Source organism: Lithobates pipiens, unplaced genomic scaffold (assembly GCF_037356315.1).
Source record: "Lithobates pipiens isolate NorthernLeopardFrog02 unplaced genomic scaffold, aLitPip1_a1.2 Scaffold_28, whole genome shotgun sequence".
Lineage (NCBI taxonomy): Eukaryota > Metazoa > Chordata > Amphibia > Anura > Ranidae > Lithobates > Lithobates pipiens.
In genome coordinates this window covers 210120481-210144051 of record NW_027507789.1, presented here as the reverse complement: position 1 = coordinate 210144051, position 23571 = coordinate 210120481, and the positions used below count along the sequence as shown (strand labels likewise).

Genomic DNA, 23571 nt, shown 5'->3' with positions numbered 1-23571 from the left:
GAGTTCTTCTTTAACCCCCTGACTTGCATGCTGGAGTTCTTCTTTAATCCCCTGACTTGCATGCTGGAGTTCTTCTTTAATCCCCTGACTTGCATGCTGGAGTTCTTCTTTAACCCCCTGACTTGCATGCTGGAGTTCTTCTTTAACCCCCCGACTTGCATGCTGGAGTTCTTCTTTAATCCCCTGGCTTGCATGCTGGAGTTCTTCTTTAACCCCCTGACTTGCATGCTGGAGTTCTTCTTTAATCCCCTGACTTGCATGCTGGAATTCTTCTCTAATCCCCTGACTTGCATGCTGGAGTTCTTCTTTAATCCCCTGACTTGCATGCTGGAGATCTTCTTTAACCCCTTGGTTTGCATGCTGGAGTTCTTCTTTAATCCCCTGACTTGCATGCTGGAGTTCTTCTTTAACCCCTTGGTTTGCATGCTGGAGTTCTTCTTTAACCCCCTGGCTTGCATGCTGGAGTTCTTCTTTAACCACCTGACTTGCATGCTGGAGATCTTCTTTAACCCTCTGACTTGCATGCTGGAGTTCTTCTTTAACCCCCTGGCTTGCATGCTGGAGTTCTTCTTTAATCCCCTGGCTTCCATGCTGGAATTCTTCTTTAATCCCCTGACTTGCATGCTGTAGTTCTTCTTTAACCCCCTGACTTGCATGCTGGAGTTCTTCTTTAACCCCCTGACTTGCATGCTGGAGTTCTTCTTTAATCCCCTGGCTTGCATGCTGGAGTTCTTCTTTAACCCCCTGGCTTGCATGCTGTAGTTCTTCTTTAATCTCCTGGCTTGCATGCTGGAGTTCTTCTTTAATCCCCTGGCTTGCATGCTGGAGTTCTTCTTTACCCCCTGGCTTGCATGCTGGAGTTCTTCTTTAATCCCCTGGCTTGCATGCTGGAGTTCTTCTTTACCCCCTGGCTTGCATGCTGGAGTTCTTCTTTACCCCCTGGCTTGCATGCTGGAATTCTTCTTTAATCCCCTGACTTGCATGCTGTAGTTCTTCTTTAACCCCCTGACTTGCATGCTGGAGTTCTTCTTTAATCCCCTGGCTTGCATGCTGGAATTCTTCTTTAATCCCCTGACTTGCATGCTGGAGTTCTTCTTTAATCCCCTGACTTGCATGCTGGAGTTCTTCTTTAATCCCCTGACTTGCATGCTGGAGTTCTTCTTTAACCCCCTGGCTTGCATGCTGGAGTTCTTCTTTAATCCCCTGGCTTGCATGCTGGTGTTCTTCTTTAATCCCCTGACTTGCATGCTGGTGTTCTTCTTTAAGACCCTGGCTTGCATGCTGGAGTTCTTCTTTAACCCCCTGGCTTGCATGCTGGAGTTCTTCTTTAACCCCCTGACTTGCATGCTGGAGTTCTTCTTTAACCCCCTGGCTTGCATGCTGGAGTTCTTCTTTAACCCCCTGGCTTTCATGTTGGAGTTCTTCTTTAACCCCCTGACTTGTATGCTGGAGTTCTTCTTTAATCCCCTGACTTGCATGCTGGAATTCTTCTTTAATCCCCTGACTTGCATGCTGGAGTTCTTCTTTAATCCCCTGACTTGCATGCTGGAGTTCTTCTTTAACCCCCTGGCTTGCATGCTGGAGTTCTTTAACCCCTTGGTTTGCATGCTGGAGTTCTTCTTTAACCCCCTGACTTGCATGCTGGAGTTCTTCTTTAACCCCCTGGCTTTCATGTTGGAGTTCTTCTTTAACCCCCTGACTTGTATGCTGGAGTTCTTCTTTAATCCCCTGACTTGCATGCTGGAGTTCTTCTTTAATCCCCTGACTTGCATGCTGGAGTTCTTCTTTAACCCCCTGGCTTTCATGTTGGAGTTCTTCTTTAACCCCCTGACTTGTATGCTGGAGTTCTTCTTTAATCCCCTGACTTGCATGCTGGAGTTCTTCTTTAATCCCCTGACTTGCATGCTGGAGTTCTTCTTTAACCCCCTGACTTGCATGCTGGAGTTCTTCTTTAACCCCTTGGTTTGTATGCTGGAGTTCTTCTATAACCACTTGGCTTGCATGCTGGAGTTCTTCTTTAACCCCCTGGTTTGTATGCTGGAGTTCTTCTATAACCACTTGGCTTGCATGCTGGAGTTCTTCTTTAACCCCTTGGTTTGTATGCTGGAGTTCTTCTATAACCACTTGGCTTGCACGCTAAATGTTTTGGGGCGGAGCCTCCTCTGTTTTCTATCCCGCAGACGTGCTGCGATCTCTGTCGCCATCTAGTGTCCGATTTAAGGAATTACATTGGAACAAATCTTTCCTTTCTGTGTGGTTGGTGCGATAGAAGCCGGTGATCCCGGAAGTGGCGGATTCTCCATAGACAGACATGGCGTCGCCGGGTTTGGAGCTGCTGTACGCTTTGGCGTCTCCGGAGATCAGCCAGCCTCAGGACCCTCTGGTCTGCTTCGTCCACTGGGAACTGATCAGCCAAGGCCTCCGCTGCCTGGGGAAAGGAGAAAAGGTAACGCAAGCCATTTCCTGTGTGATCAGAGCTGTCCAGTGCAGTGCAGGGCTGGAGGCTCATCATATAATGTCCATAGGGGGAAGACTGAGACCATTGCTATAGAATTCATCTGTATGAAGATTGCTACATGAGGACTTTGTTACATTGTCACAGAGATAGAGGAGAATTGTAACTTTCTGTATCCAAATATGTCCACCTAATGACTCCACAGACCCTTAGAATAAAATACTCCTAATACCTGATCACAGACCCCTAGATCAATACTCCTTCTACCTGATCACAGACCCCTAGATCAATACTCCTTCTACCTGATCACAGACCCCTAGATCAATACTCCTTCTACCTGATCACAGACCCCTAGATCAATACTCCTTCTACCTGATCACAGACCCCTAGATCAATACTCCTTCTACCTGATCACAGACCCCTAGATCAATACTCCTTCTACCTGATCACAGACCCCTAGATCAATACTCCTAATACCTGATCACAGACCCCTAGATCAATACTCCTAATACCTGATCACAGACCCCTAGATCAATACTCCTAATCACTGACCCCTAGATCAATACTCCTAATACCTGATCACTGACCCCTAGATCAATACTCCTAATACCTGATCATTGACCCCCTAGATCAATACTCCTAATACCTGATCACAGACCCCTAGATCAATACTCCTAATACCTGATCACAGACCCCTAGATCAATACTCCTAATACCTGATCACTGACCCCTAGATCAATACTCCTAATACCTGATCACTGACCCCTAGATCAATACTCCTAATACCTGATCACTGACCCCTAGATCAATACTCCTAATACCTGATCACTGACCCCTAGATCAATACTCCTAATACCTGATCACTGACCCCTAGATCAATAATCCTAATACCTGATCACAGACCCCTAGATCAATACTCCTAATACCTGATCACAGACCCCTAGATCAATACTCCTAATACCTGATCACAGACCCCTAGATCAATACTCCTAATACCTGATCACAGACCCCTAGATCAATACTCCTAATACCTGATCACTGACCCCTAGATCAATACTCCTAATCACAGATCCCTAGATCAATACTCCTAATACCTGATCACAGACCCCTAGATCAATACTTCTAATACCTGATCACAGATCCCTAGATCAATACTCCTAATACCTGATCACTGACCCCTAGATCAATAATCCTAATACCTGATCACAGATCCCTAGATCAATACTTCTAATACCTGCTGGATGTGTGTTATACAAGTGTCGGGGTTTTATAATGATCACAGCCCTCCCCCCATCTCTCTTATATATATATATAATATTTTAGGACAGTCGTCGTTCTTCTGCCTCCCATGTATTGGACTCGTCATTCCTGTTCTTCCAATGATTCATCATCAGTTGTTGTTTTCCCATCACTAACTCCCTCCCATGTGTCATCATCGCCCTGCAACTTTTATAATGTTTTTTTTAATAAATTTTACTTTATAGAGTCATTAAAATGACATGAAATGATGTCTGTCTGTATACTCCAAAAATAATCCCCATACATCCCCCACCTTAACGGCCTTCTAGTCTATTCTTAATGTCATTGTGTTATCCGATGTTTTTCTGCCTCCTCCTTGTAACCTCCTCCCCCGAGCTCCCAAACCTCTTCTTTTCCCATCACCTTTCTATGAAATGAAAGGGATTGTGTACCCTCCCCCCCTTTAAAAAAATAATAAAAAATAACAAACATGCCTACACTTCTCTGCTCTGTGCATTTGTTTTGCACAGAGCAGCCCCGATCCTCTTCTTCCTCCTGAGGTGCTCGTGGCCCCTCCCTCTCATCGGATGCCCTTGCGGAGAGCCGCTTTCCATGGGGGGCACCCGCGCTGGCTCGCTCCCAAGTCCCGCTGCTGCGTCCATTGACGTAGACAGCGGGACTCGGCCACCGCTCTCATGTCGCTGGGTTTGATTTGCCGCTGTCAATCTGTCCAGTGAGGAGAGAAACCGTGGCTGGAACCGCTGATCACATGCACATTGCTGGATCGGGCTCAGGTAAGAAAAAATGGGGGGGGGGGTCTGGAGGAGCTACAGCACAGAAGGTTTTTCACCTACATTCATAGAATGTATTGAGATGAAAAACCCTGAGGGTTTACAACCACTTTAATTGTGGTCATGTGCACAGTATAAATCCCATAGTCCCAGTGGTCATGAAATGGCGGACCGCGGTGCGGACCCGGACCAAATGACACTCCTGTGCAGACCATCGGCCTGCCAGCCCACCAGTCGCAGCGCTAGATCCCTGCTGCTCAGCAGCCATTGGTTGCTAGGACCACTGCCATCATAGCAACCACTGACATCACGTGTGTGTGTGTGTGTGTGCCCCACTTCCCGCAGCAAGCTTCTCTGCTGAAGTCCTGCCCCCTGCAGGTCACCTCTTCTCCAGCCACTGCCCCCTTCCTGCCTCTCTAAAGGGAACATATCCATCAGGTACAGGTACACCGTTCACTTTGAAGGGCTCTACCAATCTGTAGGTGCACTGTGATGGATCAAAGGCTACTCTAATGGGGGAACCTGATCTGTGGGGACACTGATGGGCACACCAGATGTAAGGGGGCCCTCTTATGGGGACACCCAATGTGAGGGGGCACTCTTATGGGGACACCCGATGTGAGGGGGCACTCTTATGGGGACACCCGATGTGAGGGGGCACTCTTATGGGGACACCCGATGTGAGGGGGCACTCTTATGGGGACACCCGATGTGAGGGGGCACTCTTATGGGGACACCCGATGTGAGGGGGCACTCTTATGGGGACACCCGATGTGAGGGGGCACTCTTATGGGGACACCCGATGTAAGGGGGCACTCTTATGGGGACACCCGATGTAAGGGGGCACTCTTATGCGGACACCCGATGTAAGGGGGGCACTCTTATGCGGACACCCGATGTAAGGGGGGCACTCTTATGCGGACACCCGATGTAAGGGGGGCACTCTTATGGGGACACCCGATGTAAGGGGGGCACTCTTATGGGGACACCCGATGTAAGGGGGGCACTCTTATGGGGACACCCGATGTAAGGGGGGCACTCTTATGGGGACACCCGATGTAAGGGGGGCACTCTTATGGGGACACCCGATGTAAGGGGGGCACTCTTATGGGGACACCCGATGTAAGGGGGGCACTCTTATGGGGACACCCGATGTAAGGGGGGGCACTCTTATGGGGACACCCGATGTAAGGGGGGGCACTCTTATGGGGACACCCGATGTAAGGGGGGGCACTCTTATGGGGACACCCGATGTAAGGGGGGGCACTCTTATGGGGACACCCGATGTAAGGGGGGGCACTCTTATGGGGACACCCGATGTAAGGGGGGGCACTCTTATGGGGACACCCGATGTAAGGGGGGGCACTCTTATGGGGACACCCGATGTAAGGGGGGGCACTCTTATGGGGACACCCGATGTAAGGGGGGGCACTCTTATGGGGACACCCGATGTAAGGGGGGGCACTCTTATGGGGACACCCGATGTAAGGGGGGGCACTCTTATGGGGACACCCGATGTAAGGGGGGGCACTCTTATGGGGACACCCGATGTAAGGGGGGCACTCTTATGGGGACACCCGATGTAAGGGGGGCACTCTTATGGGGACACCCGATGTAAGGGGGGCACTCTTATGGGGACACCCGATGTAAGGGGGGCACTCTTATGGGGACACCCGATGTAAGGGGGGCACTCTTATGGGGACACCCGATGTAAGGGGGGCACTCTTATGGGGACACCCGATGCAAGGGGGGCACTCTTATGGGGACACCCGATGCAAGGGGGCCACTTTTATGGGGGCACCTGATGCAAGGGGGCCACTCTTTTATGGGGGTACCTGATGTAAGGGGGCCACTGTAAGCGTGGTAAAAAAAAATGCAGCAAGTGTATATTGATTGGTTTGCACAAAAGTTATTGTGTCTACAAACTATGGGATAGATTTATGGCATTTTTATTGTTATTAAAAAAATATATATATATCATATTAAAACCTGCCACTTTCTGTATCCCCCCTCTCTTAGGGTTGCCACCTTTTCTTCAAGCCAAACCCAAACACTTTAGTTAAAAATCAAAAAATGTTTTTTAAAGGGGCAATGCTGTAGACTCTAAAGGAGAACTCTCACCAAACCTCCCACTTACATCAGAGTTTCCTGCGTCCCCCCTTAAATTAGGGTTCCCAAAGCCCCCCTTACATCTGAGTCCCTCTTACCTTAGTGTACTCACTCACTCAGAGGCAGAAGAGAAAAGGGGGGAGGTTACAGTCACAGTCGGTGGATGGTGAGCTCACTCACCTAGGGATGGAGGCTCAGGCATTGACACCTTTCATCTGCGATATGTCTGCCGGTTGCTGAGCTTCAAATTTCCAGCCCACACATCGCTTTACTGAGGCACAGAATGCCAGGGATTGCAGTGTGGGTGAGCAGACAGAGGGGTAGAGGTGGGAGGAGGAGAAGCAGATAAAGCCCTCTCTTTTCTCCTTTCCATGTATGGGGATGGGCCCGTGCACACCCATATGCACGTGGCAGTTGTGGTACGCGGTTAATTTGGGAGCAACAGTACATTATGAATATTGTGTCCGGGTTTCAGACAGTCTGAAACACGGACACACAATTCAAAACCCAAACTGTCCGGGTGAATCCTGGACAGGAGGAAACCCTACCCTCTCTATGCTGACCATGAAAATCAGGGCTCCGTCATACGCAGCTTTCCTCTCTCCGCCTCACCCCCTCCTCCTTGCCTGTCAGCTCGTGTCTGTGTGTCTTCATCTCCGCCCCCCTGCCACTATTGGCAAAACTAAAAATGTCACATGCTCATTGCCAGCCTCTCTATGCTATCCTGGCATAGCACACTGCAGTAGGCTTGTTTCTTAAAACTAGTGTTGTAAATACTGATTTAGAGCTGTCTTCAGCCAGTCACGTGACTCTCAGCTGGTTTCCAGGGCTACTGCAGGAGGGGCTGAGCGGCCATGTGATCTCCCCAGCTGACTTCAGAGGGAGATCACAGGCCCCTCCTGCAGAAGACATTCATCGGAGCTGTACAGCGCCCGCGAGTCATGTGACTGGCCTGAAGACAGCTCTAAATAGGTATTTACAACATTCATTTTTCTAAAAGACTGGTCGCTTTAACTGACAATTGCAAACAAAACTGACGTCCTTTTTTTCCCACAAATAGAGATTTCTTTTGGTGGTATTTGATCACCTCTGTGGTTTTTATTTTTTGCTCTATAAACAAAAAAAAATCGCAACAATTTTGAAAAAAACCTCATTATTTTTTTTACTTTTTGCTATAATCAATATCCCCCAAAAATATATAAAAAAAATTTTTTTTTTTCCCCTCAGTTTAGGCCAATACGTATTCTTCTACATATTTTTGGTAAAAAAAATCGCAATAAGCGTTAATTGATTGATTTGCACAAAAGTTATAGCGTTTACAAAATAGGGGATAGTTTTATGTCATTTTTATTAATATTATTTTTTATTAGTGATGGTGGCGATCGGCGATTTATTTTTTATTTTTTTTATCATGACTGCGACATTATGGCGGACAGATGGGACAGTTTTGGCACGATTTTGGGACCATTCACATTTATACAGCGATCAGTGCAATTAAAGATACTGTGTAAATGTGACTAGCAGTGAAGGGGTTAACCACTAGGTGGCGCTGTAGGGGTTAAAGGGGTTGTAAAGGTAAATGTTTTTTCACCTTAATGCATTCTATGCATTAAGGTGAAAAAACATCTCACACTGCCGGTGCCCCCAGTCCCCCCGTTTTACTTGCCTCACCCCTCGAAAGTCCCGCGCTCGCCCCCGCCGTCCTCTTCGCCGCTCAGCCTGGCCGCTGATTGGCTAGAGTGGATGGATTGAAGGCAGCGCAGCCATTGGCTCGCGCTGCTGTCAATCACATCCAATGACGCGGGGGGGCGGGGCCGTGTGATACAGCGAGCGGCTATAGCCGCCGGCTGTATCACAGGAGCGCGCCCGCAGATGCTTCTCGCCATGTGAGGGAGCTCGCATGAACGTGAGAAGTACCTGCGGGAAGAAGCAGAGACAGCCACCGAGGGACCCCAGAAGAGCAGGTTCGGGGACACTCTGTGCAAAACGAGCTGCACAGTGGAGGTAAGTATAACATGTTTGTTATTTAAAAAAAAAAAAAAAATTTTACTTTACAACCCCTTTAAGTGTGTCCTAGGGAGTGATTCTAACTGTGGGGGGGGGGGGGGGCTGTGTGTGACACGTCACCGATCTGTGCTCCCGATCACAGGGAGCTCAGATCCTGTACGCTGTCACTAGGCAGAACAGGGAGATGCTTGTTTACATCGTTCTTCCTCTCTGTGAGACGATCGCGGGTATGGAAGCCCCTCGGCGGGCACGCAACGTGTCGGCATGGCCAGATTTAACAGATATATAATATTGGTAAGCCTTGGGCAGAGCGCAGGACCCACCAAATCCATGTGTTTTCGGCAGTGTCGGTTGCCTCCCATCTCCTCCCGTACCTTGGGCTGAGTTTTACCTGTGTGGACGTGCATTGAGAGCAGCCGTAGACGCCGCCGATAACACATTGATTATTATAGATGTCACTAAATGCAAAGATGAGGAAATCTAACTCATGCAAATCTTGAATTACATAAAAGAATTTCAGAACATAACCTATATTTATATCAGGGAGTGGCCGCGTATTCTGGGAGTTTTTTTTTTGTTTGCTGATACCTAAAAGCCCTGCTATTGTCTTCCATTAGCCAGAAAACCTCCTCGGCGCGCCTTTGATTCTTCTGTCACTTGTTAATGTGGTTTCAAAAAGTGCTAAAAGTATTTTTAAATCCTACAGGTTTCATTAAAATAGTACCTGATTATACAGTTGTAGAGGTCCCTGTTCAGTTATTTCCCGTTATATGGGGTGCCAACTGAACCCTAGTTGTGCAGTTGCCCTGGTACATGCAGTTCCGGTGGTGACTACAAGCGGATGTGCTGATATGCATTGAATAAGCGTGGTCCACTGTTGCTACTGTAGTGGCATCTCCGACCTCCAACGATCTGATGGTGACCTCCACAGTTAGGGAGAGCTGACATCCTTCTTCACAGTATGGGTTACTAGGCATGGTGGCTGTAATGCAAGTTGAAAACATGGGTGACAGTCACTTTTTGGATGCGAACAAAAGAGATTTATTGTCTCTCAACAAGACCTGAGGGGGAGAGGGTTTAGGGCCAGGACACCCTTAGGCAGATGCGATAGCAATTGGCAGACTCCAAGACAAAAATAGGCAGATGGCTATACAGGTTGAGGGACTTTAAGCTGGATGCAGCAATGTCAGTAGACTCCCCGCCCACCTCTACACTCCCCTTGTCAACATATATATTCTCCTGTTTATTTCTTACACTGAACTTCTGCTGATGATCACTAACTTCCCGTCAAAACCCAGGAAAGTAAAAAAAAATAAAAATAAAAAAACAACCCAGGAAAGTTGCCACATGACTTCAGCATGCCCAATCCTCGGAGTTTAGGGCCAGGACATCCTTAGCCCTTGTACACACGGTCGGAGATTTCGACAACCAAATCCGTCGGATTTTGTCCGTCAGAGCTTGTCCGAAACTGTTGCATACACATGGTCAGACTAAGTTGTCGAAAAATTCGATCTTTCAGAACGTGATGACGTAATTTCGTTACGATGGGACTACGTTCAGGCTAGTAGCCAATAGCTTTGATGTAGGAATTTGATCTGAGCATGCGTGGCACTTTGTCCGATCAAAATTCTCTACACATGATCGGAGTATGTCCGATCGAACCAGTTGGACGGAAAATATTTCCAACAAGTTGGAAAATTGGGTCCGACGGATATTCCGACGGAATCAGTCTGATGCATACCACACACAGTCAGATTATCCGACAACACGGTCCAAGAGGGCACATTCCGACGGATTCTCCGACCGTGTGTACAAGGGCTTAGGCAGATGCGATCGCAATTGGCAGACTCCGAGACAAAAATAGGCAGACGGCTATACAGGTTGAGGGCCTTTAAGCTGGATGCAGCAACTGTATTTGTAGAACTGCTGTCTCCTAGAGCAGTGGTCATCAACTCCTGTCCTCAGGACCCACTAACAGGCCAGGTTTGCAAGATAACTGAAATACATGACAGGTGATATCATTTGCTGCTCAGTGATTGCAGTATTCTAGTCTGCATCTCCCCCAAGGCAATACATAAAACCTGGCCTGTTAGTGGGTCCTGAGGACAGGGTTGATGACCACTGTCCTAGGGCAACTGAGCTTTGAACAGTCAATAGAGATGCATACACGTAACTCACAGTAACCCAATCTAGATCTTCTCTCACATCTCACAGTATCTTACTGTAGATTTTCGCTCATCGAGCTCCTAGGCTCTCACTAGACTTCAAGATCCCAGTCGTCCCTGGATAGAGTGAGCTATTCCACAGCTAACCCGCTGTATTCTCCTCAATCGTCAGCCCTACTAACCCGCTAGGTCCCTGGCTTGGCACTCAGCTGTAGCTTTACCACCTGTTCACCGTCCTCGGCTGGTGAAAAGGCTGCTCTGGTACTTCTTCAGACTTCCATACACTGGCCTCTGATAACCAGAGTGGTTGTCTCTTAATGGCAACTGTGTCTCCTTTTATCTCTGACCATGAACATCACTTGCGTCTGGTAACAGGAGTAGTCGTCCCATGTGGCAGCTGCATCTCCCTCACCGCTGGCAATGATGTGGCTCCCCGTCTGGTGGAACCTCTGCAACTTGCTTGGGCTTCTGGCTGAAAGCCCCAACCCCACGCTGCTTCTCTCAAACCTGGATAGGCCGCAGATAGCCTAGTAGCCAGGTGCTCCCGGGATAGACCTCGGGCTTCTGGCTTAGCAACCCAGAGCCCTGTGGCACACGTCCACCCAGATAGCCATCCAGGTGGCACAGAACCCCCCATATATAGACTGAACCCTTGCCAATTGGCTGAGACAACCCGTCCACACTCCTAGTGTGAATTCACTATGCCCTGGTCATTATAATGCCCCAGGCAACAGTGCCACCTAGTGACAAGAGAGAGAGGTGCATCATATCCAGATTTAGGGGATCCACTGGCTTTTCCCTATCAATCAGCCAGGCTAGTTACCACCTAGCAAACTAAATTTGTTAGCAACCCTGTTTACTACCAGGGTGCCACACTACTTGCAGGAAGCCAGTCTAGAGCAATGATATTCAGACCACACTGGATCAAGTCCATGTAGACAGGAAGGGGCTCAAAGAAGCTAGAAGATCAACTGCACTGAGATGGGAACAGGGCTAAACCCCCCCCCCCCCCCCCAAAAAAAAAAACAGAGGAGTTTATGGGAAAAAACAAAAACATGGCAGTTGTATAGATACTCTTCAAACAAAATGTCACCCAACTAGCGTTTAACTTTATTTTTTAAATATATAAAATGACTTGCAGCTTTTACGAGACTTAAGCCAAACATATAACAACTTCAGCTCCAGGAGGTTTTGTCCCCTTCACGACCAGGCCATTTTTGCTATGTGGCACTGCACTCTTAACTGGTAATTGTGCAACGTTGTACCTAAACAAAATGTATAAAAAATGTTTTTACACAAATAGCTTTTTTTTGGTGGTATTTGATCGCCTCTGGGTTTTTTTTCATTTTTTTATGATATAAGTGAAAATTTTGAAGAAGAAAATATTTTTTTCCTTTCTGCTATAAAACATATCGAATAAAAAAAAAAATGAAAATAAAAATATCTTAATAATCTTTGACCAAAATGGCCGCCCTATAGCAGTAAATCTACAGGAGGCGGTCAGCAACTAGTTATTAAGGAATTGGTAGAATAATGTGTTTTGCTTCTAGTGATTGTAGACAGTAAATATTTAAAAATGTGTTTTGGGTTTTTCACTCTAATAAATTCTATGCATTAGGGTAAAACCCCCCACAGACTACCCCTTTTTCTTACCTGAGCCCGATCCGATCCAGCGATGTGCACGAGCGCAGCGGCTACCACTGCTGTCTCTCTCTCGTCATTGGACAGATTGAAAGCAGCAGGAGGAGCCATTGGCTCCCGTTGCTGTCAATCAAATCCAGTGACGCAGGGGGCGGGGCCGCTGTCTGTGTCAATGGGTGCAGAAGCAGGACTCAGGGGTGAGGAGACAGGCAGGAAGGCGGCGATCGGTGGCCTTAGGCAGATTGGATCCAGGGTAAGATGAAGTGGTGAGATGAGCTTGCCGAGGGAAGAGCCAGGGGCTTCTCCTGCCGGCCAAACAGGAAGTGGGTCCTGAGATCCGATTTGGCCCGGGAGTCCTAAGACTCCCGGCCAATCAGGTCTCAGGACCCACTTCCGGCTTGGCTGGGAGGAGAATCGGGAAGATAATAGTGAATCATGTGCTTAAAAAATAAAAAATAAAATTGAAATCCATGTATCCAACACCCTGTATGTAGATTAGGGGGCCAAGCGCATGGATTAGGGGGGCCTCTGGCTCTTACTTCCTAGAGTGAGGTAGGGGCTGGGGGGGAGGGGATGGAATCGCAGCACATACAGGGGGGGTCGCTAGCATCCAACATGCCTGGAAATGCCAGATACTGAAGATTCTGCCAAAGTTGGAGCTTTTCAACCGAGGTAAGTTCGGTGTCACACTTGCTGAAGAGGTAAGTATCAAACATCTTTTTGCAGTCTGCCTATGTAAGAATTGTTTTAAACAGGTTTGTATCAATCGTGCAATCTGGTGTGTGTGTGTGTGTGTGTGTGTGTGTGTGTGTGTGTGTGTGTGTGTGTGTTAGGAAAGTTTTTTCATGTGTTTTCTTTCCCCCCCACAGGCCGGAGACAATGAGAAAGAATCGGAGCGACTTCCAGATGGCTGGGCCAGCAACAAAGAGCTGTACACCCTGCGCTACGGGAACGACAAGGCGAAGATCCTAGTCAAAGCACTGACAGTGGATGGCACTTTGATAGTCAATGTTATGGTGAGGATAGTGTCATACAGGGCGGTGTACACAACTAGTGTTTTATATTTTTTATATTTATCTCTTTGTCATTTCACATCTTTTAAATTGGAGCTCTTCTGTGGAAATAAACTGACCCTCCAGGCAAACAGCTAAATATGTATATGTTTCTGGTTCTACTGCTAAAGGATTTGCCATTTTTCCCCTTCCGTTCCTGTGCCAGCCATGCCAGTCATGGCAATCATCCTGTTACGTCCTGGCTCAGCTTTGTTTGCTTCCTGCTCACTGGGCAAAGGTGATGCAGATTCACTATCTACTAAACAGGCTGCAGCTATAGTTGAGAAGCGAGGGCCACATGAATTGGCCTGGCAGGCCACATTCGGCCCACGGGCCTTTTGTTTGACATGTGTGTTAGGGCATCCAGCAAGGAGAACGGTGAATAGCAGAATTGCTGAGACCAGCAGTCAGAGACAGCAATGCCTTAGATCTCGCACATAAGAAACAGAAGTGGGTGCCTAGGCTCCTCCACATACCAGGAAGTACAGCGCTATTTCTCAGGAGGAATTCAAGACAAAAGGTACATTTTCAGGGTCTCCATCAACATTTCAAGGTATTCTGTAATCCAGCTGTCATTCCTGTAATGGAGATTGTCAAATAATGTGCAATTTATTTATTTACTTCCCTGCAGCAGAACATTGTTAATTAAGCCTTGTTGTTTTTTACACACAGAACACACAGACAGAAAAGGTCAGCAATCTGACGCTGAATGTGGCCGATTTCATCGACACCGCCAACCTGAAAGACTTCCACAGGTCAGCATTCATTATTGGTATCATTTATTACAATGTTATTTATTATAGAGTGTCATTCATTATTAGTATCACGTATTACAGGGTTATTTATTATAGAGTGTCATTCATTATACTGTATATATCGGCGTATAACACGCACCCCAAGTTTAGTTGGGAATTTTACGGAAAAAAAACTTTTAGGAGGGAAGTTTAAGGAAAAAAACTTACATTTACATCAATGCAGCCTTATCAGTGTCCATCTGCAGCCTTGTCCGTCCATCTGCAGCCTTGTCCGTCCATCTGCAGCCTTGTCCGTCCATCTGCAGCCTTGTCCGTCCATCTGCAGCCTTGTCCGTCCATCTGCAGCCTTGTCCGTCCATCTGCAGCCTTGTCCGTCCATCTGCAGCCTTGTCCGCGTCATTTGCAGACTTGTCCGCGTCATTTGCAGACTTGTCCGCGTCATTTGCAGACTTGTCCGCGTCATTTGCAGACTTGTCCGCGTCATTTGCAGACTTGTCCGCGTCATTTGCAGACTTGTCCGCGTCATTTGCAGACTTGTCCGCGTCATTTGCAGACTTGTCCAGTGTCAGTGTAGCCTTGCCCCAGTGTCATTTGTAGACTTGTCAGTGTAGCCTTGCCCCCAGTGTCATTTGTAGACTTGTCAGTGTAGCCTTGCCCCAGTGTCATTTGCCGCTTTCCAGTTTAAAAATGGCGCAGCCGAGATACAGAGCCAGATGTCCTGTGTATCTCTGCGGCTCTCGCCGATTTCCGCTGATTATGAGCGGAGGAGTGGCTGCCGAGATCATAGCCAAGTGTACTCAGCTAGACTCGGCTCCGCTCACAGTCACGCCCAGTCTTTGTGTCTATCATGGGGCGTGACTGTGAGTGGAGCTGAGTACACTTGGCTATGATCTCGGCAGCCCGCTCCTCCGCTCACAATCAGCGGGGATTGGCGTATAACACACATCCACGTTTCCCCCCTGATTTTGAGGGGAAAAAGGTGCGTGTCACACGCCAATAAATATGGTAAGTATCATTTATTACAGTGTTATTTATTATAAAATGTTATTCGTTATTCTGAAAAAGACAAAAATTGGTAAATGTGCACACGTTTTTGCAAACCCTTTTTTTCTTATTTTTCTATTTTCTGTGGCATGTTCCCTTTTTTTTTTTTTTTTTTTTACTGACCGCACTGGTGTGAACTATGAAAACCTTATAACCTACTATCCCATGCGTTTTTTGATGCAGGGGGGAAAAAACGCACGGGACTGCATGTGGTGTGAACTGGCCCTTAAATGAACCTGTCAAAAAATGTGGGAGTATCTGAATCCCAATAGTGGCTGGTGTAGTGTACATGTACATTTATTGTTTCTCATTTTATTTTTACGGGGTCAGGGTAGGCCATGGATGGCAGCCAAAGCAGATACATGTTATAGTCAAAATCTGGTTTGTTTGGTTTTTCTGAAATTTGACGCACTCTTTCATAATCTGGACTTCTTTATTAAAGTGGAACTAAAGGCACAAGTGTTTCTTTTCTTTTGGATAGAGTAAGATAGAGGTGTAACTCCACTCTTGTGGTTTTTTTTTTTTTTTTTTTTATTCCCCCCCATGTCCCATTTGGGAGATTTCTCTTCACTTCCTGTCTCATAGCCAAAATAGGAAGTGAGAGGAAATCCCTTAAAAGTGAGTGAATACCTGGTTATATTACTGTTCTGAATTCCCTGTATTCATGTTCTGGGGATAAATAAAAATTTAGAATTTTCTTTCACTTTCAGTGATAACGATAAACATGTCTTATAGAGAGGGTGGATCTCCCGAACAGGGCATAAAAACCTGACAGGTGTCTTAATCCCTCTCCATCCAAAACAACAACAAAAAAAAGTTTTTTTTGGTTACTTTAAAAATGGGGGAAAAAAACTAAAATAAATAACAAGCATGTTTATAATTTTCTGCTCTGTGTAATGGTTTTGCACAGAGCAGCCCAAATCCTATTCTTCTCAGGTCCCCTACTGGCCCCTCCCCCCTGCTAAGTGCCCCAACATCAAGCTGTCTGCTATGGGGGAACTCATGTAGGCTCGCTCCTGAGCCACGCTCTTTGTGTCCATTGACACACACAGTGTGGCTTGGCTGTGCCCCCTACTCTTCCTCACTGGCTATGATTGACAGTGTCTGAGCCAATGAGGAGAGAGAGCAGCGATGCTGCTCTAATGCTCAGCACTGGAGGTTCAGGTAAGTATTTGGGGGTGGGGCTGCACACGGAAGGTTTTTTACCTTCATTCATAGAATGCATTAAAGGGTTATTAAACCCTCAAGGTTTTTTTTACCTCCGTTGTGCAGTTTGTTTGGCACAGGGTGGCCCCGATCCTCCTCTTCTGGGGTCCCTCAGCAGCGCTCCTGGCTCCTCCTCTTCTCGAGTGCCCTGTTGGAGAGCCGCTCTCCCTCGGGGCACTCGTGCGGGTGTGCTCCCATGTCCTGCTGCAGAGTCCATTGACACAGACAGCAGGACTCGGCCCTGCCCCCTGCGTTATTGGATTTGATTGACAGCAGCGGGAGCCAATGGCTGCGCTGCTATCAATCTATACAATCAGGACACAAGACATTTGCTGGTGCTGGTGTGCTCATTCCCGTCGCAGAATTTACGGGGCTCAGGTAAGTAAAAGGGGGGGCTGTTGCATGACGGGAGGTTTTTCACCTTAATGCATAGAATGCAAACCTCAAGGGTTTACAACCCCTTTAAGATTAAAGCTTTTTGCCTTTAAATCTACTTTAAAGCGGAGTCCCACTCCTAAAATTATTTTTGCATTATTCAGCTGCATTAAATCTAAATAACAACCTGTGGAAAAAAAATATATATATTTTTTTTTACTCACCTTTTCTTGTCTGTTGCTAGGGGGTCCCTCGTAATCTGCCTCTTCCTCTCCGGCGCTTGATGTCACTTCCCTCGGCGCCCGTGCTCGCTACTACTCCTGGGAGATGTCTGTCATTGTTTCCCAGGAGTCACGGGGCAGCGCTGAGGGCTTCGTTGCCATCACAACAGGGGCGGGCACTTCCGACGGCGCCGCCCGTTGTGATGGCAACGTCAGAAGTGTATGGCACTGCGCGGTAGATACAGCGCATGCGCGAGAACGGGCTGTGCACGCTGGTCGCTCAGCTGCACCAGAGCCCAGAAGATGGTGCTTGTGGGCTTCACATGCCCACAAGCACTATGGAAACTTCTAGTAAACGGGAATATAAGATATATTCCTATATCAAATCGGCAGTCGAGCGCCGATTAATCTCACAAATGTGAATGCGCTAAATATACCTTAAAAAAAATTAAAAAATTTTTAAACAGTGGGAACTCCACTTTAAATAACTCGCTTTGTGATTTCAAGAAAAAAAATAAAAAACAACAACAAATGAATGCAGCTCTACCTGAATTTGGCCCAGTGCCTCTATAGCAAAGCCGAATCTAGGGGAAGGAGAGAATGCTGGAGCCAGTCAGTTGTATTGCAGCACCCATCTGCTAAGAAGGCACATGCTGATTGGAGTAGAGAGCAGAGTGACAGAAAAGGTGAGCCTATCAATCTGCTGCTTCCCCTTTCACTGTCCAATCACAAGCTGGCGCTAGACCTGTAGGTCTTATTTAAATGAGCTGTGCTGTGTGGCAGAATTGTGTAAATCTCAGGACTGGATCTACAAATCGTTTGGTGGGTGAAATGGTTCAGTTTGTATATATTTCAGAAGTTTGCCTGGAGTTCAACTTTAATACCTTTTTGTTACAAATGTGTTTCTTTCCTATATAGGGTGTTTAAGAAAAAAAAAGCTTTAAAACGACAGCTGCAGACTGAACTACTGTCCCCGATACTCGGCTCTAAGGAAACAAGTGGGAAACTTGAGAGAGAACGGGAGAGACCCCCAGATTATGCTCCCCCCCGTGTGCCAGCCGGGGGCCCCGCACCCCACTACACCCCACGGTGAGAGCACCTTTCATTTCTCATCCATGTAATGGTTTATTGGGGAACAGGCCCTCTATAGGCCAGCCGACAGACTGATCTAGTAGTTGGGAGGGAAAGCCTCATAGGAAATGGGGAAAAATATGGTAAGCAGGGGGAGGGCAACACCGGACTGAATGTGAAAAATGTACCCGAGGAGCCAGATTAAAACAAAGCTAAACCTTAAAAAAAAAAACAAAAAAAAAAAAACTGCAGTGGGAGTAGAATTTTTAACCACTTCAGCCCCGGGAAGATTTTACCCCCCTTTCTTACCAGAGCACTTTTTGCAATTGAGCACTGATGATTGTGCGGTCGTGCGACTCTGCACCCAAACAAAATTGACGTCCCTTTTTTTCCCACAAATAAAGCTTTCTTTTGGTGGTGTTTGACCACCTCCTGTTTTTTATTTTTTGTGCTATAAACAAAAAGAGTGACAATTTTGAAAAACAAAAAGCTATATTTTTTACTTTTTGCTATAATAAATATCCCCCAAAAAATATGTAAAAAAAAAAATGTCTTTCTTAGGCCGATATATATTCTTCTACATATTTTTGGTAAAGAAAATCTAAATAAGTGTATATTGATTGGTTTTCACAAAAGTTATAGCGTCTACAAAATAGGGGATAGATTTAAGGCATTTTTATTATTATTATTATTTTTTTATTAGTAATGGCGGCGATCTGCCATTTTTATCGTGACTGCAACATTATGGCAGACACATCGGACACTTTTGACACTATTTTGGGACCATTGTCATTTATACAGCGATCAGTGCTATAAAAATGCACTGATTGCTGTGTAAATGACACTGGCAGGGAAGGAGTTAAACACTAGGGGGCGATCAAAGGGTTAAGTGTGTACTAGGGAGGTGTGCTTCCACTGACATGACAGCGATCACTGCTCCTGATGACAGGGAGCAGTAGATCCTTGTCATGTCACCAGGCAGAACAGGAGATGCCCACAGAGGCATCTCCCCATTCTTACACTCGTGGGCCCCCCGGCAGATATCGAGTCCGCGGTCACGGAGCTCGTGCCCACAATGCCGCGTCTTAAAGGGGACGTTTCTGTACGCCCATTTGCCCAGCTGTGCCATTGTGCCGACGTAAATCATCGCATGCTGGTCAGCATGGTGCTTGCTCAGTGCAGTGTACGCTCCTAAGAATGATTACTAATAATGGGTTTATGGGGGGTTTTGGGACTTTAAATCAAGCATGTGACATAGTTGGTAAAATGGTCAAATGCATGATGGGTACATTTATTCTATATATATATATATATATATATATATATATATATATATATATATATATATATATATATATATATATTATAATATAGTGCAGGGATCTGCAATTAGTGGACCTCCAGATGTTGCAAAACTATAAATCCCACCATGCCTCTGCCTCTGGGTGTCATGCTTGTGGCTGTCAGTCTTGCTCTGCCTCATGGGATTTGTAGTTCTGCAACAGCTGGAGGTCCGCTAATTGCATATCCCTAATACAGTGCCTTGCGAAAGTATTCGGCCCCCTTGAACTTTTCAACCTTTTGCCACATTTCAGGCTTCAAACATAAAGATATAAAATTTTTATTTTTTGTGAAGAATCACCAACAAGTGGGACACAATTGTGAAGTGGAACGAAATCTATTGGATTTTTGAAACTTTTTTAACCAATAAAAAAATGAAAAGTGGGGCGTGCAAAATTATTCGGCCCCCTTGCGTTAATACTTTGTAGAGCCACCTTTTGCTGCGATTACAGCTGCAAGTCGCTTGGGGTATGTCTCTATCAGTTTTGCACATCGAGAGACTGAAATTCTTGCCCATTCTTCCCTGCAAAACAGCTCGAGCTCAGTGAGGTTGGATGGAGAGCGTTTGTGAACAGCAGTTTTCAGCTCTTTCCACAGATTCTCGATTGGATTCAGGTCTGGACTTTGACTTGGCCATTCTAACACCTGGATACGTTTATTTGTGAACCATTCCTTTGTAGATTTTGCTGTGTGTTTGGGATCATTGTCTTGTTGGAAGATAAATCTCCGTCCCAGTTTCAGGTCTTTTGCAGACTCCAACAGGTTTTCATCCAGAATGGTCCTGTATTTGGCTGCATCCATCTTCCCCTCAATTTTAACCATCTTCCCTGTCCCTGCTGAAGAAAAGCAGGCCCAAACCATGATGCTGCCACCACCATGTTTGACAGTGGGGATGGTGTGTTGAGGGTGATGAGCTGTGTTGCTTTTACGCCAAACATATCGTTTTGCATTGTGGGCAAAAAGTTGGATTTTGGTTTCATCTGACCAGAGCACCTTCTTCCACATGTTTGGTGTGTCTCCCAGGTGGCTTGTGGCAAACTTTAGACAAGACTTTTTATGGATATCTTTGAGAAATGGCTTTCTTCTTGCCACTCTTCCATAAAGGCCAGATTTGTGCAGTGTACGACTGATTGTTGTCCTATGGACAGACTCTCCCACCTCAGCTGTAGTTCTCTGCAGTTCATCCAGAGTGATCATGGGCCTCTTGGCTGCATCTCTGATCAGTCTTCTCCTTGTCTGAGCTGAAAGTTTAGAGGGACGGCCAGGTCTTGGTAGATTTGCAGTGGTCTGATACTACTTCCATTTCAAAATGATCGCTTGCACAGTGCTCCTTGGGATGTTTAAAGCTTGGGAAATCTTTTTGTATCCAAATCCGGCTTTAAACTTCTCCACAACAGTATTACGGACCTGCCTGGTGTGTTCCTTGATCTTCATGATGCTCTCTGCGCTTTCAACAGAACCCTGAGACTATCACAGAGCAGATGCATTTATACAGAGACTTGATTACACACAGGTGGATTCTATTTATCACCATCAGTCATTTAGGACAACATTGGATCATTCAGAGATCCTCGCTGAACTTCTGGAGTGAGTTTGCTGCACTGAAAGTAAAGGGGTCGAATAATTTTGCACGCACCACTTTTCAGTTTTTTTTTTTTGCTAAAAAAGTTTAAATTATCCAATAGATTTCGTTCCACTTCACAATTGTGTCCCACTTGTTGGTGATTCTTCACAAAAAATTATAATTTTATATCTTTATGTTTTGAAGCCTGAAATGTGGCAAAAGGTTGAAAAGTTCAAGGGGGCCGAATACTTTCGCAAGGCACTGTGTGTGTGTGTGTGTGTGTGTGTGTGTGTGTGTGTGTGTGTGTGTGTATATGTATATGTGTATATATATATATATATATATATATATATATCGAGATAAATGATAAAATGCCATCATGATGGATGTGTGTGTATATGTATGTAATATATATCTCTATCATGATGGCATATTATCATTATATATCAGGGATATGCAATTAGAGGACCTCCAGCTGTTGCAGAACTACAAGTCCCATGAGGCAAAGCAAGACTTTGACAGCCACAAGCATGACACCCAGAGACAGAGCATGATGGGAATTGTAGTTTTGCAACAGCTGGAGGTCCGCTAATTGCACATCCCTGTTATATATTATACACACACACGTCATGAATAACACATTGCAGTATAAAGTAAAATTATTGTGAGCTGGCTTGTAATCCATATCATAAAATATGTATTAAAGGGGTTGTAAAGCCAGAAGGTTTTTTTATCTTAATGCATTCTATGCATTAAAATAAAAACCTTCTGTATTTAGTAGCCCCCCTCAGCACCCCCCCCCCCCCCCATTAACTTGCCTGAGCCCCATCTCTATGGGGCCCTATTTGGACATTTTCACTTAGGGGTGTACTCACTTTTGTTGCCAGCGGTTTAGACATTAATGGCTGTGTGTTGAGTTATTTTGATGGGACAGGAAATTTACACTGTTATTCAAGCTGTACACTCACTACTTTACATTGTAGACAAGTGTAATTTCTTCAGTGTTGTCACATGAAAAGGTAGAATAAAATATTTACAAAAAATGTGAGGGGTGTACTCACTTTTGTGAGACAGTGTATACCATAGTTTGTGGACTTTAGCAGATTTACATTTTTTTTTTGCCTAAATTTTATGAAGGAAAATGATTTATTTGCAAAATTTTATAACGTGTGTGTGTATATGTTTGTGTGTGTATGTATATAATTTCCCAAAAGTTTTGGCTTTTATTTAGCAAAAAACAAAAACGCCAGTGATGATTAATTACCACCAAAAGAAAGCTTTATTTGTGTGTGTAAAAAAAAAAAGATACAAATTTCCTATGGGTACAGTGTTGCGTGATTGTGTAATTGTCATTTAAAGTGCTGAAACCTCAGAATTGGTCTGTGCATGGAGGGGGTAAAAGTGCCCGGTATTGAAGTGGTTGAATAAAACTACAAAAGCTTCCTATCTGTCACATCTTCCAATTACAGATTTTTTTTTTTCCTTTTTTACATTTGTAGGGAGAATCCCAGTGGGAACGCTCCTTATGGTGCTGCAGACTTGAATCCCTTGGGGTGAGTATATGGAGGGTATCTATGTGATGTTACAAGAATAAAATAGGAGTCCAAATTTTCTTACTGAAGAAAATGATATATATGTGATTATATATGTGATTATTCATAAAAGCCAATCTCTCTCAGGACTCCACAGGCTCCTATTGTTCCATTTGTTCCTGAGTATCTGGACAGAATGGAAAAATAATAGTATCCAATGCATCTCAGCAATACATGCAGCTTACCAATCATTAGATGTGGTGGCTGCATCCGTTTTCTTTTCCTAGGCTTTTCCCCCCTCCTCTCCTCTGAATTCCAGGCATTGGAATGTTTTACATTCGTCTAGCTTGGACCATGTCATGTAACTATGTATAAAATGCACCATACCTGCCTGATGCCCCTAGAAGATGGAAATCACTGAAGTACCGTATTTATCGCCGTATAACACGCGCTGGCGTATAACACGCACCTCAAGTTTAGGGGGGAATTTAAAAGAAAAATACTTTTAGGAGGGAAGTTTAAGGAAAAAAACTTACATTTAAATGCCCATCAATGCAGCCTTATCAGTGTCATTTGCAGCCTTGTCAGTCATTTGCAGCCTTCCATTGCAGCCTTGCATTTAGTCTCGTCAGTCATTTGCAGTCTTTTCTGTGGCTTTGTCATTTAAAAATGGCGCTGCCGAGATACACAGAGCGGATGTCCTGTGTATCTCGGTGGCGCTCGGTAGTTCTCGGTGGCTTTCGGCTTTCCGAAAGCCGCCGAGTGCGGCCCAAAATAGCCGAGAACGGTCGAAGATAGCCGGGAACGGCCGAGTGCACCGAAAATACCCCCGAAGCTGCAGAGAGCGGCAGAAAGGGTTAAAAATTGTGGGGGATCTGCGTATAACACGCACCCCCACTTTCCCTCTGATTTTAGGGGGAAAAAAGTGCGTGTTATACGCCGATAAATACGGTAAATAACGCTATCCGTGTTCTCCACTTGCTTCCAGGTCCTGTGCTGGACC

The 23571-nt window shown here is 45.7% G+C and overlaps 1 protein-coding gene across 1 annotated transcript in view; it reads left to right on the top strand.

The window, feature by feature from the left end:
* Nucleotides 1-2257: 2257 nt before the first annotated feature.
* The window catches only part of PSMF1 (proteasome inhibitor subunit 1), a 26731-nt gene continuing 5417 nt past the window's right edge, over nt 2258-23571 (top strand). Inside the window, exons 1-5 of the mRNA XM_077460439.1 lie at nt 2258-2446; nt 13277-13423; nt 14132-14214; nt 17979-18149; nt 22536-22589. Coding sequence (XP_077316565.1) covers nt 2312-2446; nt 13277-13423; nt 14132-14214; nt 17979-18149; nt 22536-22589 — 590 coding nt within the window. The 5' untranslated portion in view covers nt 2258-2311. The remainder of the gene's footprint in view (nt 2447-13276; nt 13424-14131; nt 14215-17978; nt 18150-22535; nt 22590-23571) is intronic.